The sequence below is a fragment of the Drosophila eugracilis genome, unplaced genomic scaffold (assembly GCF_018153835.1).
Source record: "Drosophila eugracilis isolate 14026-0451.02 unplaced genomic scaffold, ASM1815383v1 contig_2088, whole genome shotgun sequence".
In the NCBI taxonomy this organism is placed as follows: Eukaryota; Metazoa; Arthropoda; class Insecta; order Diptera; family Drosophilidae; genus Drosophila; species Drosophila eugracilis.
In genome coordinates this window covers 5,824,193-5,843,854 of record NW_024572964.1, presented here as the reverse complement: position 1 = coordinate 5,843,854, position 19,662 = coordinate 5,824,193, and the positions used below count along the sequence as shown (strand labels likewise).

General features: G+C 42.5%; 1 protein-coding gene across 10 annotated transcripts in view; it reads right to left on the bottom strand.

The window, feature by feature from the left end:
- The window catches only part of LOC108107634, an 80,790-nt gene that overhangs the window by 53,792 nt on the left and 7,336 nt on the right, over nt 1–19,662 (bottom strand). For 6 of the 10 annotated variants that reach the window (XM_017215216.2, XM_017215217.2, XM_017215205.2 and 3 more), the window contains exons 9-11: nt 18,592–18,760; nt 18,286–18,534; nt 18,098–18,227 (exon numbers count right to left, since the gene is read on the bottom strand). In XM_017215216.2, the coding sequence (XP_017070705.1) occupies nt 18,098–18,227; nt 18,286–18,534; nt 18,592–18,760 (548 nt within the window). Of the gene's footprint in view, nt 1–18,097; nt 18,228–18,285; nt 18,535–18,591; nt 18,761–18,975; nt 19,033–19,662 lie in introns of all 10 variants that reach the window. The other 4 variants (XM_017215212.2, XM_017215214.2, XM_017215204.2 and 1 more) reach the window with 1 other exon arrangement.

Here is a 19,662-nt window from a genome sequence, read left to right as displayed (position 1 = left end):
GCCATATATTCGCAAAGATTACCAAAAACAGACGAGAGATGCTTTTTAGAAGCTCTCATACTGGATACGAAAATAATCCCTGACAAATACCCACATACGTATGTACAGAGTACGTGTATGTGTCTAGGCGTAGGCGCTTTAATTAGCATATCTAAAGCCAAAAAAAAAAAAAAAAAAAAAAGAAATAGGAAAAACAATGTTGCATGAAGGCCCTTTTTTACTTTAGGCCAAATTCTCGGAGCTTTTTTGGTGTTATTTTTAAAGTTGCTCTGAAAAGTTTTTGCAACTCGTGCGCAAATATTTTGTTTGTTATATTGCTAGCATAAATTTGTTGGCTATCTGCACAGACACTCGGAAAGTGTGTGAGGCAAGAGGGTTGGTAAGAGGGCATATATATATATATATTTATAAGCGCATACATAAATACTTTTGTCGGGCTGGCAGCAAATGCATAAATTTCATGTCTACATCTACACGGAGATATGACTCGGGAACTGCTGCTCCGTTGCTCTACGGTCATGTTTGTGTTTATGCAAAGGAGTTTGCCAAAGTTTTTTCGTTTCGTTTCGTTTCGTTTTGGCTGCTGCCAAAAAGTTTGCTTGTTAAGTGAAAGGATTATATGATCCAGTGGCAGGAGGTTTTTTGGTGGCGAAAAGGGGGAAGAAAAAAAAAAAACAAAACTTAAAAATACACAGCCGAATAGAACAACAAAACTTTTCCGATTTTTATGTTGTGAGCTGCTGCTGCTGCTGCTTCTCCTACTGCACCTAAGAAGAAATCCCATACACAACAACTTGCCACAAAACTTGAGTTGTGTTGATAGTTTTTATAGCCTACTTTTCTGGGCCGCACATGAACAATGGGGGTTTTTGGGTTTTGAGTTGCGAGTTGGGAGTTGCGAATTAGTGTCTTAGGCAGGGGCGGGGCAAAAGTTTTCGGCCAGCTTGTCCCGTTTAGATTAGAGCCGTCGATAAGTTTCCAAGTTTGCCACATTTGCCATGTGTTTAGTTGCCAACTGTGTGTGTGTGCTGAAGATTCTGTGTGTGTGTGTGTGTGTTGCAAGGCTCAACTAGTTGGCAACTTGGGAAATGAGAAAATAAGGAAGGCCCAGGATTTCTCAACCTACTGCCCTCATCCGAAAAGTCGTATCTTAAGCCACCACTTGAAAAGGTGCTTGGGCGCATTTGTTTAGCGATTTTCGCTTGATTCGGCCAATAAAGTTAATTTCTTTCTACCCCAAAAGAGGAAAACTTTTTCCCACCCGCCGCACCAGTAGCGTGCTAAATGACATTTTTATATCGTTTCGATTGTTGTTTCTTTGCCAAAACAAACTTTTCTCCGAAAATTTTCCCAAGGACCAAGAGGTCCCAACTCAAAAATTTCCCCACGCGCGGAAATCTCTGTGGGAATGAATAAGTAAAGATGGGATCAGTGAGATAGTAAATTTGGCTTATCCAAACAGGTAGTAAAGCCCTTTTCTCAACTTAAATGGCTGGGCTCTTTTAAACAAAAAACGAAACGAAAAGTTACTTTTTTGCTTTTAGGGCTTATGAAGAATGAGAAAATGTGGCAGTAAATCCACTGACTTTATGGCAGGATGTGGCTTAGATAAATTAGATTTCCCCACGTGCTGGCCAGCCACAGGCTTTTCTGACCCTATCAAGATATCTATCCTCTCCCTTGCTCACTATCTCTTCTGAGTGAGTTATTTACTTTTAGTTGAAATTATTTTAATAGATTTATCCACATCAACTGGGGCTTTAATGTGTTTAACACACACACACACACTGAGGCACAGACAGACGCCTAGCAGGACGAAGGACCCCTGTATCCATAAATATAAATACGTTTAATGGTTGGGGACAAACAACAACAAAATGTGCCACACCAAATGCACCAGCTATCTCGCACTCTCTTTCTCTCTTTAAGCTATCCATCTCTCTTTTATCTGAGTTTGTATATGTGTATGTGTGTGTTTGTGTGAACTTCGACAGGTGCACGTTGATAATATCCTTGCACATGTATGACGTTGCTGCTGCTGCTTCTTCGCTCGGTTATCCTTGCAACAGAAGGCGCAGCCTTTTCAATATGCCACCAACACCAATGCACCGACTATTATTATTGTTTTTTCTTTGTTTTTTGTTCGCATCTTGTTGATATTTTATTAGCTCTGACTTTTTGTGGGCTAAAACAGCACGCAAAAAACAAAACACACACACACACCTGTAGAGACAGTTTCTCGCTGGTTGTGGAAAACTTTTCTTCCTTTGCTTTAGGGCATTTATGTTTTTTTCTTTTTTCTGTTCAATGGCGATTTAAATTTTCGCCCGTGTGCTAAAAATATCTGGCCAATGTACATACATATATATGTATAAAGGGACAAAGGCGAGAGTGAAGCAAAACAAGTCCGCAAATATAACATGGAATCTCGACACGACTCGAATCTCAGGCGCGTTTCAAGTTTTTCCACTTTTTTCGCATTTTTTTTTTTACTTTTTCAGCGAGTTTTTCTTTCTTTTTTTTTGTGCCTTGTTTTTTGTTGTGCTCCAAATGTCTGTGTGTGTGTGTGTGTGTTTAAGTGCTGCCGCTGTGTTGGTAAATAGTGTTAAGTGCGTTGGTATTTGCCTGTACCCCTTTGTAACCGCCCACCTCCACCAGCACCCTGCCAGCGAATCCTTCACAGCTGCCCTGGCATTTTTCAACACTTTTTTTCTGTTATTGTTGTTGGGGGGATTTTCATTTTCTTGTGCGCCGCCAGGTTTTGCAACTTGTTAATTTGACTTTAATGCTTGGCCTGACAATCGAAATTGTTTGATTTTCCCCTCACACACACACACACATTTAGCGAGCCATACTTTGCTCTCTATTTGCTTTCCTATATATTTTTTTTTATATATATTTGCTTTTCCTTGGATTTTTTGTTGGTTTTTTTCTGCGTTTAACTTTGTGCTAAATTATATGGTCTATGGTCTCCGTCAATTTCAGAGCTGCGTGTGTTAGTCCTTCTGTCGACATGAGTGTTGGTGTATCTATGTGTTCTTGATTCGTTGTATGAGGAGGTGATTGTGTGTGTGTGTGTTGCTGTTTTGTAATTTGATTTCTTTTTTGCCGCCCGCCTCCCGCTGAGGCATCAGCATCCAAGCATCAGGACTATAGCTTCAGCTTGAGCTTCAGCTTCAGTTTCAGTTTCACTGCCTCTACTTTTCGACGACGAGGACGACGATGCGTGAGATGATGATGCGATGAGGCTCGACACTACGGCTGCTGACGCACTTTTCTCGATTTTTCCTGCTTTCCTGACCCGTTTCGATTTGATTTTATTTCGATTCTCTGCGATTCGATTGGCGGCGGCACACACACGCGCTGATATTTATGATTTATTTTTTATTTTTTTTGCGTTTCGTGACGAAGGACGAGAAGACTTGTGGCCTTTGTGTGTTTTTGGGGGAAACTTGTAGTTGTGGCCCAAAAACAGTCTGACTATTGCGTTCGCGTTACAAAAATGGCGTTACACACAGAGCTGGCAGGAGAGAGCGCTACCAAGCACAGCTCGCGACGACGTTCCCGTTCTGACTGACCCCTCACCACAAAGGATATGGATGTGGCTCCAGCCGGAGCAGCAGGACTCTCCCCAGTTCACTCTCTCTTTCCTCTCCTCTCTCTCTCTCTGCAGCTTCGTCTCTTGTCCGCTCTTTTGGGTGAGCTTCCAGCAGCGCAGCAACTGCTCTGCTCGCCCTATTTCGTGTGAGACACACATATGGCCAGCAAAGGATTTGGGTCGTGAAAAAGCTTCGCTCGGTGTACTTCGGCCAACGATTGCAGCTTAGGCTGTTCCAGTGAAATTGTTGATAACAGTTCTTGCACAAGACATTCCGTTGGTGGTTGTGTTTTTGCTCTGGTCGCAGGCTTCGCCTTTATTTACGTAATCAGCGAAAATCAGCAAAGCTCCATGACCAGCATCCATGCTCTCTTTGGCCCTCACGCCAGTCACATGGTAGTAGCAAGGTGAAAAGCTACGGCCATAAAGCTTGTGCCTTTGGAAGGTCTTAAGAGAGCATATTTCTCTGAAAATAAAGAAAGCTAAGAGATTTCTACGAGAAATCTCAGAACCCAGCATAATTTATTTACAAATCAGACGACGACGTTGGTGACGACGTCATCAAACCAAATGCAGTTATAATGCACTCAGTGAGTGAGAGAGAGAAAGAGAGGTCGCTAAAGAGCGAGCGAGCGAGAGAGTATGGTTGGAGCTGGGGGAAATATAACGTACACAACCTGTGACAGCTGCCAGAGGGCGAGGCACAAACTCAAAGGTGTTTAGTCAACATGAACAACGACAGGGGCAACAACGGCAACAACTGGAGTTATGTGCGGTAGGTCGGCCCGCAGCTAAAATTAAATTTATTCCATTGTTGTCTTTGGAGCCAAGCAAACGCAAGTCAAACCACAGCAGCTGCTCTACAGGAGCAAGAAAATATGTCTCCTCCATGTAATGAGGACGTTATAAACAGCCATTAGGAATTATATAGTTCAGCAGCATCAGCATTAATTTGCAAAGTATAGGAGTTAGAAGATAAAGTTTTCCTTTGAGCTTTAAATAAGGTTTTTATCTATAAATATCCTTCGCATATCTCATCTTCCTGCTAAGTCTGCAACTTAAGATCTTAGCTAGCAACTTTAAAGCCATTTTTTTCCAAGTGCAATAGCTTCTGATGCCGCTCCAGCTGGCTGCTCTTGCTGTGTGCACTCAGGATTTGGCTCTGGGGCGATTAAAGCTTTTACAAATCGTAAGCATAATTTATTTTTGCTACAACTTTGCCTCGTCGCGGCAAAAGAAGAGACATTTTGTTGGTCCATTGTTGGTTGCTGGGGGGATAATGGATAATGGAATGGCCGCAGAGACTGAGAGAAACGGCAAGTTTTTGGATTAATTTGTAACAGCTTTGTGTTGTCAACTCGTTGTGTCTCGTGTATGCTTGTGCATTTTGCAGTTGATTGAATGCGTCTAAATATTTGATTATCACCGGTGCAAACTTAATTATGTTATTATACTCTGGCAACCTTAATTATGTGGCTGTGTGGGTGCTATAAAGCGATCTAGTTGCCAGCATATTTTTGTTCCGAAGGGAGAAACTCTGTTGCTTGAGTCATAAATCCAGACAGGCGTTAAATCTGCGCCTCAAATGGCCCCATAAAGTCAACACCTCAAAAAACTCAAATGTCATGGGCAGCCAAACACACACACACACACACACACATACAACAGTAAAACAGTCTCCCCCTCCTGTACTACATAGGCAATCACAACAGCACAAATGCTTAAACACGCTCAAATAAGTCACATGGCGGGCCACGCCCACACACACACACACACACAAACAGTCATACGCACCGATACACTGACACACGACATAGACACGAAGGAATCGTAAAATATAACGCATACGCAGCATTGGCCCAGTCCCAGTCCCATGGCAGCCATAAGAAAATAGCTCGAAATATGTTAATAATGAGATGTGAGCGGGCGCTGACTGCTAAATATTATACAAATACTTGCATATATATTCAAATATAAATATATATATATGTATTTATAAATGTATGAAGGGGGGCAGCGGAGGGGGAGGATGCAGAGGCAGAAGAAGACACAAACACACGCAGTGTAAAAGCCTTGCAAATCTACATAAACTCGGTCAAGGACACTGCAGCTGATGCTGAAGCGCTGAAACGGAATCCGAGGCTTCGAGGCGATGAGGATGTGGATGTGGATGTGGATGCAGATGAGGCTGCGGCTGCGGTAACAGCAACCAACAATGCCACCCAAATTGCCTTTAAATATAATTATTTTCCTTTATGCCAGTGAAGGATTGCCGCTCTGCCAGCGATTTTTAAATTTAGACCACAGCATCCTGCTTGTTCCATTTCGCTTGCAGATACGCTGCCAGATAAGAAAAAGTCACTTTTATGACGTCAGTAAAGCATTTGAGGCCGTTTTTCTTTCGTTCATCCGTTTGTGGCGCCCCTCTGCTTTTCCGCTTTCCCTCCTCCACCCCCCACCACGGCCCCTTTCTTACTCTGGTTTTTCCTTGTGTTTCAGAGCGCGCGCAAATGGCAGGAACAACAACAACAACAACAACAACAATAGTAACAACTATAGCATCAAACTACAATAACAGAGCGAACGAAGGTCCTTCTCTTTTGGTTTTCAAAGAGAACACGATGAAAAGCTCTTCCACATCCTCACTCTCCAGCCATCCTGTCTGTCTCTGCATTTCATCCTATTACATAAAATCAAATCACAACAATAACCATAACCATATAGCAAAGATTTAATAACTGCGATTGGGATTTGAAAAATGAATTTTCTTTCTCTCGCTGGTCTCGCCCCTGCTGGTTTTTCCTTTGCGCTGTAGGTGAGATTTATTTAATGGCTTTTGCCGTTCCTTTTGCTTTTTTGTATCCAAAGCATTTGGCATTGAATTCCACAAAACAAAAACCCAGGCGCTCTTGTAAATGTAATTGAAGTAGTCATCAGGGGTGGAAAAAAAATATTGGAATTGTTTTCGGAGGCAACTCAAATGATTTGGAAAATGATAACCAGCCCCAGGAGCAACACAAATATTTCGATTAAATCCAAAAGCAACTTGACTTGGCCAATCGATTTGAATCCTCCGATGTTACCAGCCTCGGAAATCTGCATTTGAACATTTTTATAATTTCCGGTCTTGGGTCTCTGGCGTTTGTTGCTTAATTTCCGTCACCTGGTCCATAAAACAAAATCCCTGCCGATTTTCTTTTCTTGGCCATTTCCCACACCTCTTGTAATTATCAAACTGTTGACATTGCTGCTTCAATTTGGTTTTATGTCAGTTCATTTTGTTTACTTGATGCGCCGCCCTTGCTTGTTTTTTGTTTTCGTTTTTCTTTATCCAACTCGGACTCTCTGTTTCTAGGCCAAAGCTCGACCGAAAATTCCCGCCAACTCCCAGACTCCTGGCTAAAAAAGCTTCCCTTGCGGCTGTTGGCGGCATTAAATACAGCCATCACACTGAGATTCTGTGTCTGGACAGGGCGAAGTATTTCAAATCAATTACCAGCGCAAATTTAATTTGTTGCTGCACTCGAGGAAAAGTTGCCAACACCACATTGATAGCTTCTGAAAATCTTTTAGCTGCAATAAAGCTATGTCCCGTCGTTGGGCTAGAGTGGTAGAGGGGGGGAAAGAAGAGGAAAAGCGAGTACCGTTTGGCTCTATCAGTGTTTGCCGAGTTTGTATTTTCCGGCTGAACCGAGGGCGGCATCATCAAGTGGTCACGAGAGATGGTAAGAGAGAGGGAAAAAGAGAGAAAAGCGAGGGCTGGCAAAAGTTTAATTTGAAAAAGGTTTTCTCGTTTCGTTGTACTTTTGCTTTTTCTCCCCCCTTTTTTCTTTTTGTTTTTTTTATTTTTTTATTAATTTTGTTTGGTCTGGTCTGCTGCTGGAGGTGTTGAATTATGAGCAAAGTTCAAGAGCCTGGGAACCGGGACTGCTAACAATCTATAAGCCAAATAAAGCCATGTTATGGCCAAAGGCGGTTTTTACAGTCGTGAAAGGGCGGAGCAGGTTAGATTTTCTAGCCTTTGTGGGCAGGAAAAACCCCAGCTAATTGCCTAGAAATTGCCTGAATGATGGTGCAAAAGCAGAAATCACAAAATAAGACTGGCAACAATTGGTTAAAAGTTCCTTTTGTTGTACTTGCCATTCCCTCTTTCATATTTTTTTGATTAACCTTTTAATGCGGGGTCATGGAGCTCTTCATTCGCATCAATATTCATAAAAAGGTCGCAATTTCATTTCGATAAATTCTTCTGAGGGCCCAACAGGCCAATCAAACTTGGCATTCCGTTTCCATTTCCATTTCCTTAGCATTGCCAACAATATTGGCCTCCTATTTGCTTTTTTCTGTTTCTGTTTTTTATTGTTGTCGATTATTGTTGAGTTTGCCAGCGTTGTCATTGTTGATGTTATATTGGGGCATATTCCGTATTTGAACTATGCCTGGACTCTGTTAGTTTTCCACTTCTTTTACTGGCCTGGCCTGGTCTACAAAAGGATTTTACACTCTGCAAAATCTGGCTATTGATCATCAAGCTGTTGGCCTTAAATCATTGGGATAGTGCGGAATTTTTCCCTTCAGTGTTGGCCTCCAGCTGCTGCCACCTAATTGTTGGCATTGCGAAAACTGAGAACTTGTCCATGAAACTGAAGCTGGAAGCTGTTACCCCCCTCCCGTCCACACTTCACTTTGCAGGCAAACAATTGCTCCACTGACAGGCCTTCTGGGCAGGATTCGTCCTTCTGCCCCATTCTCACTTACCACTGATGGCTGGCCCACCCATGGCTGATTCCCCGCCGCTTTGACCAGCACGAAATGCCCTGTGCAACTTGAAACTAAACCAAGGGGGAGTGGGGAGAAGCTAGATCAGAGGCGTGTGTTAAGGGGGACAGGCAGGGGGAGGCGCAGACAGAGGGCGTGACTGCTGGCCAGTTCACAATGGGGCCATAATTTCAGAGCGAGACAGCTATGGCGAGTGGCAGAGCGAGAGAGAGAGAGAGGAGAGAGGCCAGCAAACCGAATGCGAAACCGAATGGGAATCTGAATCTGAGACTGGACGCTTAAGCACAATGTCCCACTAAATTACAGTTAATGTTTATTTCTTTGCTACCCCGCTGACTGGCCTCCTTCGAAGTTCTCAGCTAGGTATAGGACCCCTGCCCTTCCTCCTCTTTCTGAAGTGGAGAAGTGTGGTGGAGAATTGTCGATGGCTCTCTTGGCTTTGTTTACATTTCTAATCCCGCGCCCAGTGGCAGTTTAGCCTCCCATCCCACCCTTTGACTGACTGCTAGTTACGCATTTCGATTGTATCTTTGGAACCTCTCTCCCCTCCCCCTTCTACACTGTACAACCGTTTTAGCTAGCTTTGGTTTTAGTTTTGCCTTTGTTTTATATTCTTTTTGCGTCTTCCTTTTGGCTGTGGACAATGGTTTATTGAGTTATGGCTTGCATGCGGATATCCGCCTCTCTCAAAAACACACAGACAGTCGTCCAACAGGACATAGATATACCCTCCTCACACACACACATACAGGCAAGCTGGCACATTTATATAACTTTTGTTATTGGCTCCCATTGAGGTGCGGCCAGAGTTTTCTCTCTCATCCCTCTGCGCCTGCTGAGATTGCCAACTATAAATTAGCAACATTTTCATGTTCTCCTCATAAAATGTATGCAATTTTCTTTGTACTAGTTTTGTTCTATAAATTTATCGTTTACTTACCACCGCCACATAAGGCAAAGGATGTTGGGAAAATGTTGAATATTAGCTTACCTGCAAATGGCAAAATCAAAAGAAGAAATTGAGAATGGTTATGGTGTTTGTGTATATATAGAGAGATATTGATATCAATATTTTAGTTGAAATGTCACAGACAAATAAACATACACACAAACACACATACACACAAGCACACCGAAAAGGTGAAACCACACACACACACACACACATAAAGTTAACAATCTCCAGTGCAGATAAATTGGCATTTGATGTCGGCCAAAAGTTATGCAAATTGATTTTTCAAAAAGCTTGTTTACAGAGCGACCATCGAGGGCGAAATATTAATTGCCCCAGAAAAGTAGGCAAATCGAATTCTGCCATTTCATTGACACATCCTTATAGCGATATCAAATTGCATTTACTGACTTGTTCAGCGGCATTAAATAGATTTATCCACTGCAAATCAAAATCAAAATATAAAAAATATATTCAGTAGTAACTTTTTCCATGGCCCATAAAGTTGCTCGGATCAAAAGTTCGATTTTCCTTCTTTTTTTAAATATGTCAAATATATTTATCAAGAGAGAGAGGGGAGTTGGTAAAACCTTCGAGAAGTTCTGCATATAATCTCTCTTTTCACTAGCTATGGGACCGCATTGGGAGTTTTTTTACGACACAATAAAAAGTTGAAAAGTTATTAACTTGGAATCATTTCAAATTTACATTTAGTATATCATTAGACTTAATAAAACTTCCTATTCTCATTCTACTTCATCTTTTTCTCGTTTTCCTTCTACACAATCAGCCAGCAAATGAAGTTGCTCGTTTAACATTTTTTTTCCTATAGTTTTTATTTGAGTTTTCTTTAGTGTTGGCTCCTGCAATTTTCCGCTTTTCGCGCTCGCTCTCTCCTCATTAAGAACTTTTGGGGTAACTCAATCTCGGGCATTTCAATTTCAACTTAATTTCTCAACTTAAGGACCTAATCTGCCGCTGTCATTGTCCTTAATTGTTGACCAACAACAATAAGAGCCCTGGCTAAATGGAATTCAAGTTTTAGGCATTGCTCTTCCCCACTTTTCTTGAGCAGAAGACCCAACCAATTTAGTTGATGGCTTTATTCGTTCTCGCCTCCTTGGCCTAAACACCTCAAAGGACATTTTCTGGCCCCCAAAAATTCTCAGACGAGAGAACACATCGCTTTATAAGAGATGCAATATGTAGTTGTAACATTTAATTATATTCATTATCTTTAGCCCCATTGCCCTGGCCAAGTAATCTGAGCGGGACGCGGGGCGTGGGTTTGTGCGAACTGTGCGAAAAAGTGTACAAAATGCTGAACACATGCCAATTACGGGGGCAACAGTCAGCCAGGCGGCCAAAAAAGGAGCAAAACCGTCGAGGTGCCAAAATGAGGTCTGAGAAACTGCCATTGCCGCTGCCGCTGCCGCTGCCGAAGCTGGTCGAGGTGAAGAAGGTCGTGTTCCCAAAAACCTCCCTTTCCTTTTTGGCTTACCCCCGCTTCTGCTGTTTGCACCCGCTCAGGTGGGTGGTCGGCGAGGTGAGTTGTGAGAGGTGCTGAGCAGGTTGCGGGATGGCAGCTTAAAATGCGCGAATGCCGAAACGACATTTACATGTTACACACAAAGAAATGCGTATGAGGCATGGCAGGAGGGGTGTAGGTGTGGTGGAGACCCATGTGTGCGCTCATGTGAACCTTGGCAAGTTTACCACCTCCACCTCCCCCATCAACCAGCCCCCTGTAGTTGTGCGTTTTTGCACATTTTATTATTTTTTATGACTGCGCGAGTATAATCTTTTGACATGGGAAGCAAAGGCAATGGCAACGGCAACGGCAACGACAACGGCAAAGGCAGAGGCTGAGGCTGAGGCAACGCCAAACGAAACGAAAACGAAACGGAACGACATCGTTTGCCATTTCAGGACCTGTTCTCCAGCAGGAAGGAAGAAATCAAGAGGCGAAATGGAGGAAGGAATGGCCTCCCAGGCAGCCGAAACAAGCCAAATGGCAGCCAGGAAGCGGCTTTTTATTCAGTTAACTTGATTTGCACTTGAGAGCGTGTGTGTAAAAGTGCTATTTCCTTCAGCCCAATTTCAGGAGCTCTTCCTGGCAACCATCTACCATCTTCTCCCATCCTTGATTTCCACACCCTCACACTCAATTGTTCATTGATGTTTCTTTTTAACTTCCCTCTGTATGATATCATCTTACGTGGTTTTCATTTCTCTTTCAGTTTACTCGTGTGTATATATGCATTTCTCGATTAAAGTGCTGAAATGAAAATCTCCTCGGTTTCATTCCCCATCATTTGCTTTCATTTAAGTCAACTCTTCGATATGGCAGTTATGCATATAGTAAATATATATCTTTATATATATATTTTTCTGTGAAATTTGCAAATGGACAAACGGAGAGAAAGCGGAGAAAGTTGTACTCAACTTCAACTCCTTGTGAAGCATGTGCAAAGTTTACTTTTTTTCTGCACTCGGGGCAGTTTTTTCTTTCATTCGGCAGGGCTTGAAACTTCGCGGGCATACTTAAGGCGAGGACTGTGAGTGAAAAGTTGTGTAAGTGTTTTTAAATCCCTTTCAGAGGGCGCCCGAGCGTCGAGTGCATCTCATCGAGTTGTTGAAAGACCCTAAATTATGCCAAAGTAGCCAAGGACATTCAGGTATACCTCGCATTCGTATCCCTGGGCAATTAATGGGCTATCCCCGCCCTACCTCTACCCTTACAACTTTAACCGATCCATTTTATTATTTGGGTTGCCCGGCAAATGCGCTTAAATTTCATAAGCCAGCATTGGGATGCTCTCTGAGCTGCTTTTGGCCACCGCAAAGGGAAATAAAGGGGGCCACTCCCTCGGCACTTGGCCATGTGTTACCCACAAACACACACATACTAGTCTATCTACCACATGCGGCCAGCAGCCAAAAGAATTATCGAGAAATGAAAATGAATTCCAGGCAGCTCATCCTCCCACTCTCTTTGAACTCGGCCATCCTCATCCGCTAAACCGAACCCACACCAGCGGCTTTGGTACTTGGACAACTTTTGGCTCAAGGCTTTTAGCATTTCATAATGTCATTTGGCAAAGAAGATGGCAGCAGCAGCAGTGGCAGCACCCAGCAGCACCAGCGGTTGCAGAAAAAATGAAATGGAATTGAACACAAGCTGGCTGCAGTTTATGTCCATATATGTATATATATGTCCATATGGCATATAGCAGGCAGCTAAGGATCCACCAATGCAATTTCGGGAATGGTTCTTAAAAGGCAAAAGGTTCCGAAAGCACTTTTAAAAGATGTTTATTAAATGAAATAAAAGTTAAACCCCCCAAATGACTAATCCTAATATCCTTCCTTTGACATAATCTGTTGTCCAAAACCATTTGTCAAGTTAGAAATACTTCTATCCCAGCACTTTTCAAATTACAATAAATAATAAGATAATGTTTCCATTTTACACCCAACCAGATATCGGTGCATATATATAATAGCCCATATGTTCCCGTTGCGTGCGTGAGTGGTGCAAACTTCTGCTGACAGCTCTCTTTTGCCGTTGGCCTGGGTATCAAAGCTGCTGTCTAACTAACCGGTGGCAAAGAGGATGGTGGACGAAAAAAAACAGAAGAGGATGGAACTTAGTTCCAAACTTTGCACCAGAAATACGTGGCAAAAACTAAAATATAAAAAAGGAAAAACTAGAAAAGAAAATGGGAAAAAACTCAGTTCGTTGGTCAGCGGCAAAATAAGAAAACTGTTATTTTTGTGTCAAATAGTTTGGCCAACTGTCCACGTCCAACTTTCGCTGACAGCAGCAGAAGACTTTCAACCCCCTTTTCACCTTCCTTGCCTTGCCACCAAACCTCGCCCACTTCCCCCGCCCGCCTTAATGCACTCGCTGCAAATTAATATTGCAGTTTTTCTTAGCCTTCCTCCTTCCGCCTGCCTGCCTGCCTGCCTTGGCAATAGTTTGAAGATGAGAAACTTTTTCCTCCGAGAAGCTTGTAATACAAAAATTAGTTTCTTCACTTATTGAAATGTCAATGGAATGTCAAGCGTGCGGGGATGGGAAAACGGGGGGAAAAAGAGGGTACGTCTCTAGCCAAATTGTAATTTCCACGTCTGAACATCTCTCTCTTGACTGGGCCCTTTTTTACCCGAGCAGCTTTTCCTCGCTTTTTGCCATGGTTTTTTCTTCTTTTGCCTGCTCTACGTCAATTTGCTTGAAATGCTCTGTGCCAAATGATTTAGCGTTGCAAGGGATTCCCCCTATTTTACCCACACTCCTACACACACCTGCTCAATGTTTTCAGCTTTTGTTTTTTGCTTGGCCTCAGCTGTTTGGCAGCGCGCTCATCAATTTGCCCTAATGATATCAGCGGGTGGAAATGGAGGCAGCGAGTTCGGAAAAAAGGTGCGAAAATGAAAATTAAACAAAATTAAAAAGGGGAATTCCCTTCCCGATAAGGACATAAAGCTAATGAGCAAAGCCATCCCACAAACAAGAAGGAAAAGTGGTTTGAGCTGGATGAATCCTAAACTGGTCCAAAGTGGCTTATGTGTTTACACAGTTTTTTTCTTTCTTCTTCCGAAATCGCCCTCAGGTCCTTTTCTCGATAGCTGTTCTTAGCCTAATGAATGTCATCCTCCCTAACTTCTTTTCCAGTTTTTTTTTCTGTTTTGCTCCTTTTTGGGGCAGCTCCTTTTTGGTGTCAGTCAGAAAAACCACAAAGTCGCATAAATTAATGTCTTGCCACGCATTTAAAATGTGTTCAATTTGGTGTTGTTTGCGTTGTCGCTTCATGGGGGGTAATTAATCAATTTGATTGATCATTCCGTTGGCCGCGAACTGCCCGGGGAATCGTCCTTTTTTCTTCCTTTTTTTTTGGATTTTATTTCAGGGTGGGCAAATGCAAATAAAGCGAATGTCAATATTGTAAATATTTAAGTACTTTAAATTATGCAAGCTCATTAAGCCAATCGAGCTGAATGCCAAATGCAAAAGTTGTAATCAATACGCAGGGCTGTGGGTTGCAAAACTTTATCATTCAATTTTCTCCCAAAAAAAAAAATACATAGGGAAAAAAGGGGGCGAAAAAAGTTTGACCTGCCAAAGTGTCATAAAAACTTTCTGCTGCTGTTGGCGTGAAAAAAAAATGTTGAATGCACACAATGAGCTGACAGTTTAGTCAAATTATATTATCAGCAGAAATTTTCGAGGGCCACAAAAAACTATTTTCAGCCAAACGGAAAATATGTCAACAAAAGGCACCTATCCATTGGGCTTAATATTTCAGCTACTAATGATGTCCATGCAAGTGATGAAGTGGAGACACACATTGGGAACAGAGAGAAATTGTATCGAAAATTCACAATTAAAAGGGGAACGTCTCTTGAAAGTTCATCAACTGGCAGGAACACTTGCCCACACCATTGGACAGGAGTCTCCCATTACAGGGGCTCATAAGGAGCTTAACAGCAGCCCGGTTTCGGTGTTCCCCTTTTGGCTTGCTTGGTCCGCTTTCCACATTGCCACATCCTGTGGACAGCGCAAAGCTTTTTAAATCCCCCTCAAAGGACAGCCTCCCATTTTTTACTCCACCCCCGCCCCTAACCCGCATTTTCCCTTACTACACAACTCTACTCGCTTACTTAACAGAAAAGCTTTCACAAAGCTTTCAGCGGCATGTTAAGGTTGCCAGCAGGCGATTTACATTATTCAAACATTGCCCAGCACTTTTAGCTGTGTTTGTTCAGAGTACAAATACAGTGATCTCTGGCTAGTGATGAAATAACCAGTCTGAAACGTGCCTGGGAGCTAAGGCCACTAATGGTTGGGCTTAGCCTGCGAATCAATTGGGAATTGTAAGCCTTTTTCGCCATCGCTTCCTCTTCATTTCCATTCAATTTATCTAATGGCTAGAACATTATCATTATCAACATACTTATTTATCAATGGTTTGCTCGTTTTTCGGGCAGCCATAGAAAGACACACACATCGCCGGCGGTCACAAACACATTTGCAATAGAAAACTTGGCTGTCTTATCAAAACACAACATCTACGCACACAAACACAAACATGGAGAAGACACACACACACGCATACACGTGACGGAGGAAAACGTGGTTTCTTCTTAATCGCATTTGGCCAAGTTTTTGGTCTATTTTGCAAAGAGTATTTTCTTGGGGCTTAGTTTTGCAGTTTGTCGATTTGCGGCCGGAGAACTAATTGAAAGCTGGGCCTGAGCTGCATTAGGCTGAGATTTGTGCTCGCATCACGCATACGCCACGATGGTTCCCTCTCCTCCTCCTCCGCCCAACCAAAGTTCCTATCAACATTACGCATACGCACTGTGTGCGTTAGTATGACTGGTGTGTTTGTGGCAGTTTTACTTTTATTATCATGTGAATGGAGGGATCCCATAGCCTTTTTCGGTTAACTGAACAACTTGAGCGGGGTCTTTGGGAGGGATTAACCAAGCGTTTAATCGCAGCTTGACACACAAAAACACATAAAACACTCACTCACACTCGTCAGACATTATTGGGCCGCTTTTATTTTTTATTGACATTTACTTGCTTAACGTGCTTGTAGCTCTCCTTTTATTGTTATTATTATTGTCGCGTTCAGTTCTGTTAGCTGATGCTGCTTGATTGTTGTTGCTAGTTGCTGGTTTCTGCTATTTGATATTTGATGTTTGCTGTCTGTCTTTCACGTTCAACAAAATTGCAATAAAGCGAATTTTTCCACGTTGCATACTTTCGAGCGCCGCACACACACACACATACACACACACAGTTACAAAGGTATAGTTGTATATGAGAGAAAATTGCAGTTACTGCCGCTCGATGGCTGAATTTTAAAACAATTTTTTATACACAATTTTCCATTGTGTGTGGCGGCTCTTTCACATATGTGTGTGACAACGACAAAACTGTTAAACCGTTAAACTGTGAAAACTCGCACAGGAAAGTTTTGTGGCTCTGGGTAGCCCAAAAACGGAAACTTTATTTATTGCAATATTTTCGTAAGTTGCAAATCTGGCACGCGCACGCACACAAACGTACGCATACGCAGACACAAACACACACACACGCTACGGAATTTCGGTTGATTATAAAACGACAGAGCAAAAGTTAGCGCATCGCCAGCAAAACAGCAAAACAGCAGAGCAGCAATGACAGCGGCAAGCGGAGCGGAGCGCGAACGGCACTGGGAAAATCGCAGCAGCGGGAAAAGCGGCAGAGCAGCAGCAGTAAAAGCAGCGGCCAAAGAGAAGCTTTCGCAGCTGGAAATGGAAATGCCTGGAAAAGCAAACCGACTAAATTTGCCGACCAAAAAATCAGAGAGAGAGAGAGAGAAAGCGGTTAAAGCGCATGCGCCGCTGCAGAAAAGCTGGAAAAGCCTTTTGGGGGAAGAGAGATTTTAGATTGGGGAAACTCGTAGGAAAGCCTTAGGAAAATCCAGTTCTCCCTTTTATGTGTCAGTGTAACAATGGAATCTCCCTCTCCCTCCCCCGTGCTTCGTCCACAAAATGCAAGTAGAGTTGCAGGGCTGGCTCATTAGTGTCAAGGCGACATATAAATTTGGCACTAACTAGACAAATTCCTTGAGTGGCCAATTAATATGCATATGCTCGAGCCACGCCCACTTGGCGAAGGCGTAGCCGGCTATGGGATATAGTATATCATCATCATCATCATCATCAGACCCATCTATCTTCCCAGGAGTTTGCAATATGACTACAAAAAAAATGTATGAAGAGAAAGTATTTCGGGGCTTTACATCCTGTTGTTGGCTTGGGAGTCCTGCGCCTGTCGTCCTGCTCTCTAGGTGTTCAAGTGTATGTGTGTGTGTGTGTGTGCATGTGTCGGTGTGTGCCTGTATGGCAGTTTGTTTTTAATCAACGTAAACTGGGTCAGCTTTGGGGCTGCAACTAAAAATATCATTTATGCTGCATTTGACTTTCCCTTCTCATTTGCCTCGCCGTTTTTTCGGCTTTGAATAAGCAAATACATATAAAATATATACCTATATGTATATATATATATATCTTCAGCATATATATCATATCATCAAAAGAAATAACAGCGGCTTGAGCTCTGCCGGGCTTAACATTTGAAGGTAGAGGAGTCGGTGCTGTTAGTGTTACAGCTTCTGTTGCTACTGTTGACCCAGTTGGCTCTCTATAAATAGCACAGCCCACAAATGGGCGGGTCGAAGGGGTCAAAGGGTGGATCTGGGAGCATGGAGCATGGAGCAGAAGTCCTCCACCCGCCAACGAGAATTTGAATTTGAGCAATTGATGTCGGATGCTGGCTTATGACGAATGCTCAACGTTCGGTTAAAGAAATTGCATTCTCTGGGAATGGGAAATTACATTTCGTGGCAGTCCATTTGGACCTGGGTAATGCAATATTGAGGAGGGGATTTTCTTGTTCTGTCTTCTTCTTGCTGAGGACGTTTACTTAAGGTGAATAATGTAATATTTATGTGGGTGAGGTCAAGGCAGTGGCATCGTGGAGATACTTTTTCTTAGGTTAAATTGTCATGGTCGGTAATTTCTAACTTTTATTGCTTATTTTATGTATGTTCTTTACAGTCTTGAAGGTGAGATTTTAGTTTCTTAACATTTCAATTCCATTCATTCATTAAAAAACGTACTCTCTTATATAATCACAAAAGGAATCAAAGCATTCATTCACCCATTAAGACATTTCCATGGAAAAGTATCTTCCAAAGAGCTGTACTCACCTCTGACGAAGTTAGATAGCACATCCTCGAATCGGTGCTCTCTATGGAAGCCTGTTGTACAATTCCGTAGCGTGACTCGCGATCGCTCAAATACTCTGATCGCAAACTATCCTGTCTTATGAACTCGGCACTAAAAAGTATTATTAAATTTAATATTGAAAATATTAAAAATAAAAATAAAAACTCACCGTTGCTCTAGTGAATCGGCACGAGCACTTTTGTATCCCGAATCATTGAGACTGCTGTCCTGCCTCAAAGAAGGCAGTGAGTCCCAGGGCGAACGTTTGTGCCCAGAGCCAGGAACCTGTTGGGTCATCATGCCATGTCCCGATCCAGAACCAATTGTAGAGCTGCCAGAACGCCAACCATCTGAGTGACGGAACCACTGGGCGCGAGCTGATTCGCCAATGCAAGAGGCGCAGCGTGAGTTGGAAAAACTAAAGGGGAAATTCCGAAATTAGCTTGGTTTTTCTCTAATATTATGTTTAGTTCACCTGGAATTATGATCTGATAGATAGCCGCGATCACGTTCACGTTCTCTTTCCCTAATCAACTCATTGCGATCACTGTAGTAGCCATCACGATCGCGATCCCTTTCCTTATCGCGAATAGTAGACAATGGTCGATGTGGTGGCAATGGCAACGTTGAAGATTTAGCATTGGCTGTGGATAAGATATGGCATAAAATTAGATTAGTTAGCTTCAATATGAAATATAAAAAGAAATTCAATCCTAAATTGAAGGCATTCCAAAATCTATGTCAGGCAAATGCAATCGACTTATGGCTTCAATTCGCATCGAATGGAGATTGGGTGGGAATAAGCTAGAGAGGATTGAATCTGGAAGAGATCGTGCGAATACGGAATGGAACTACTTACGCCTACGTAGTGGATATGGGCTGCGCTGGTTCGATCCGGGTAGGCTTTCAGCGAATTCTGATGATGGTTGTTGTTGTTGTGGTTGTTATTGTAGTTGTTCGTGGTGTAATTGGTTGTTGTTGTTGTTGTTCATGTGTCGGTGGGCAATGCGAGGAGAGTAATGGATGAGCATTTTATGAAGTGATATGGATAGCAATTATGGAATATTGTTAAGTAACAGAGTAATAAATTTTTGCCAAATTTACAATACATATTAGGACAAACGAAAGATCAAGTTAAAAAGTTAAAGTAAATTTGAAAGTTTTAGTTAGGCATTTTCTAAACGAATTGCTTCATGGAAAACCTATAATCCTGTCTATTACTTCTTTAACTTTCTTCTACAGTTTAAAGGGCACTAGCATACCGCTTTGTAAAGGATAAGTTATGTGATTTTAGAGGCTTTTTTCGTTTCTTGGAAAACAATACTAGTTATAAATTCTTTTTTTTCCAAACCTATCCCAATCCCTCTCAATTACAACATTGAACATTCCTCTTCCGCTGAGCATTCTCATTCCCATTTAATCAGATTACCAAGCCATTCCGTGGCAAATCCACCTGCACCCCAACACAAAGACCAGACTTTATTAGGCCGTCGACATGGGTTCGATTGGCTTCCGTGGACTGACTAGCTGACTGAGTGAATGAATG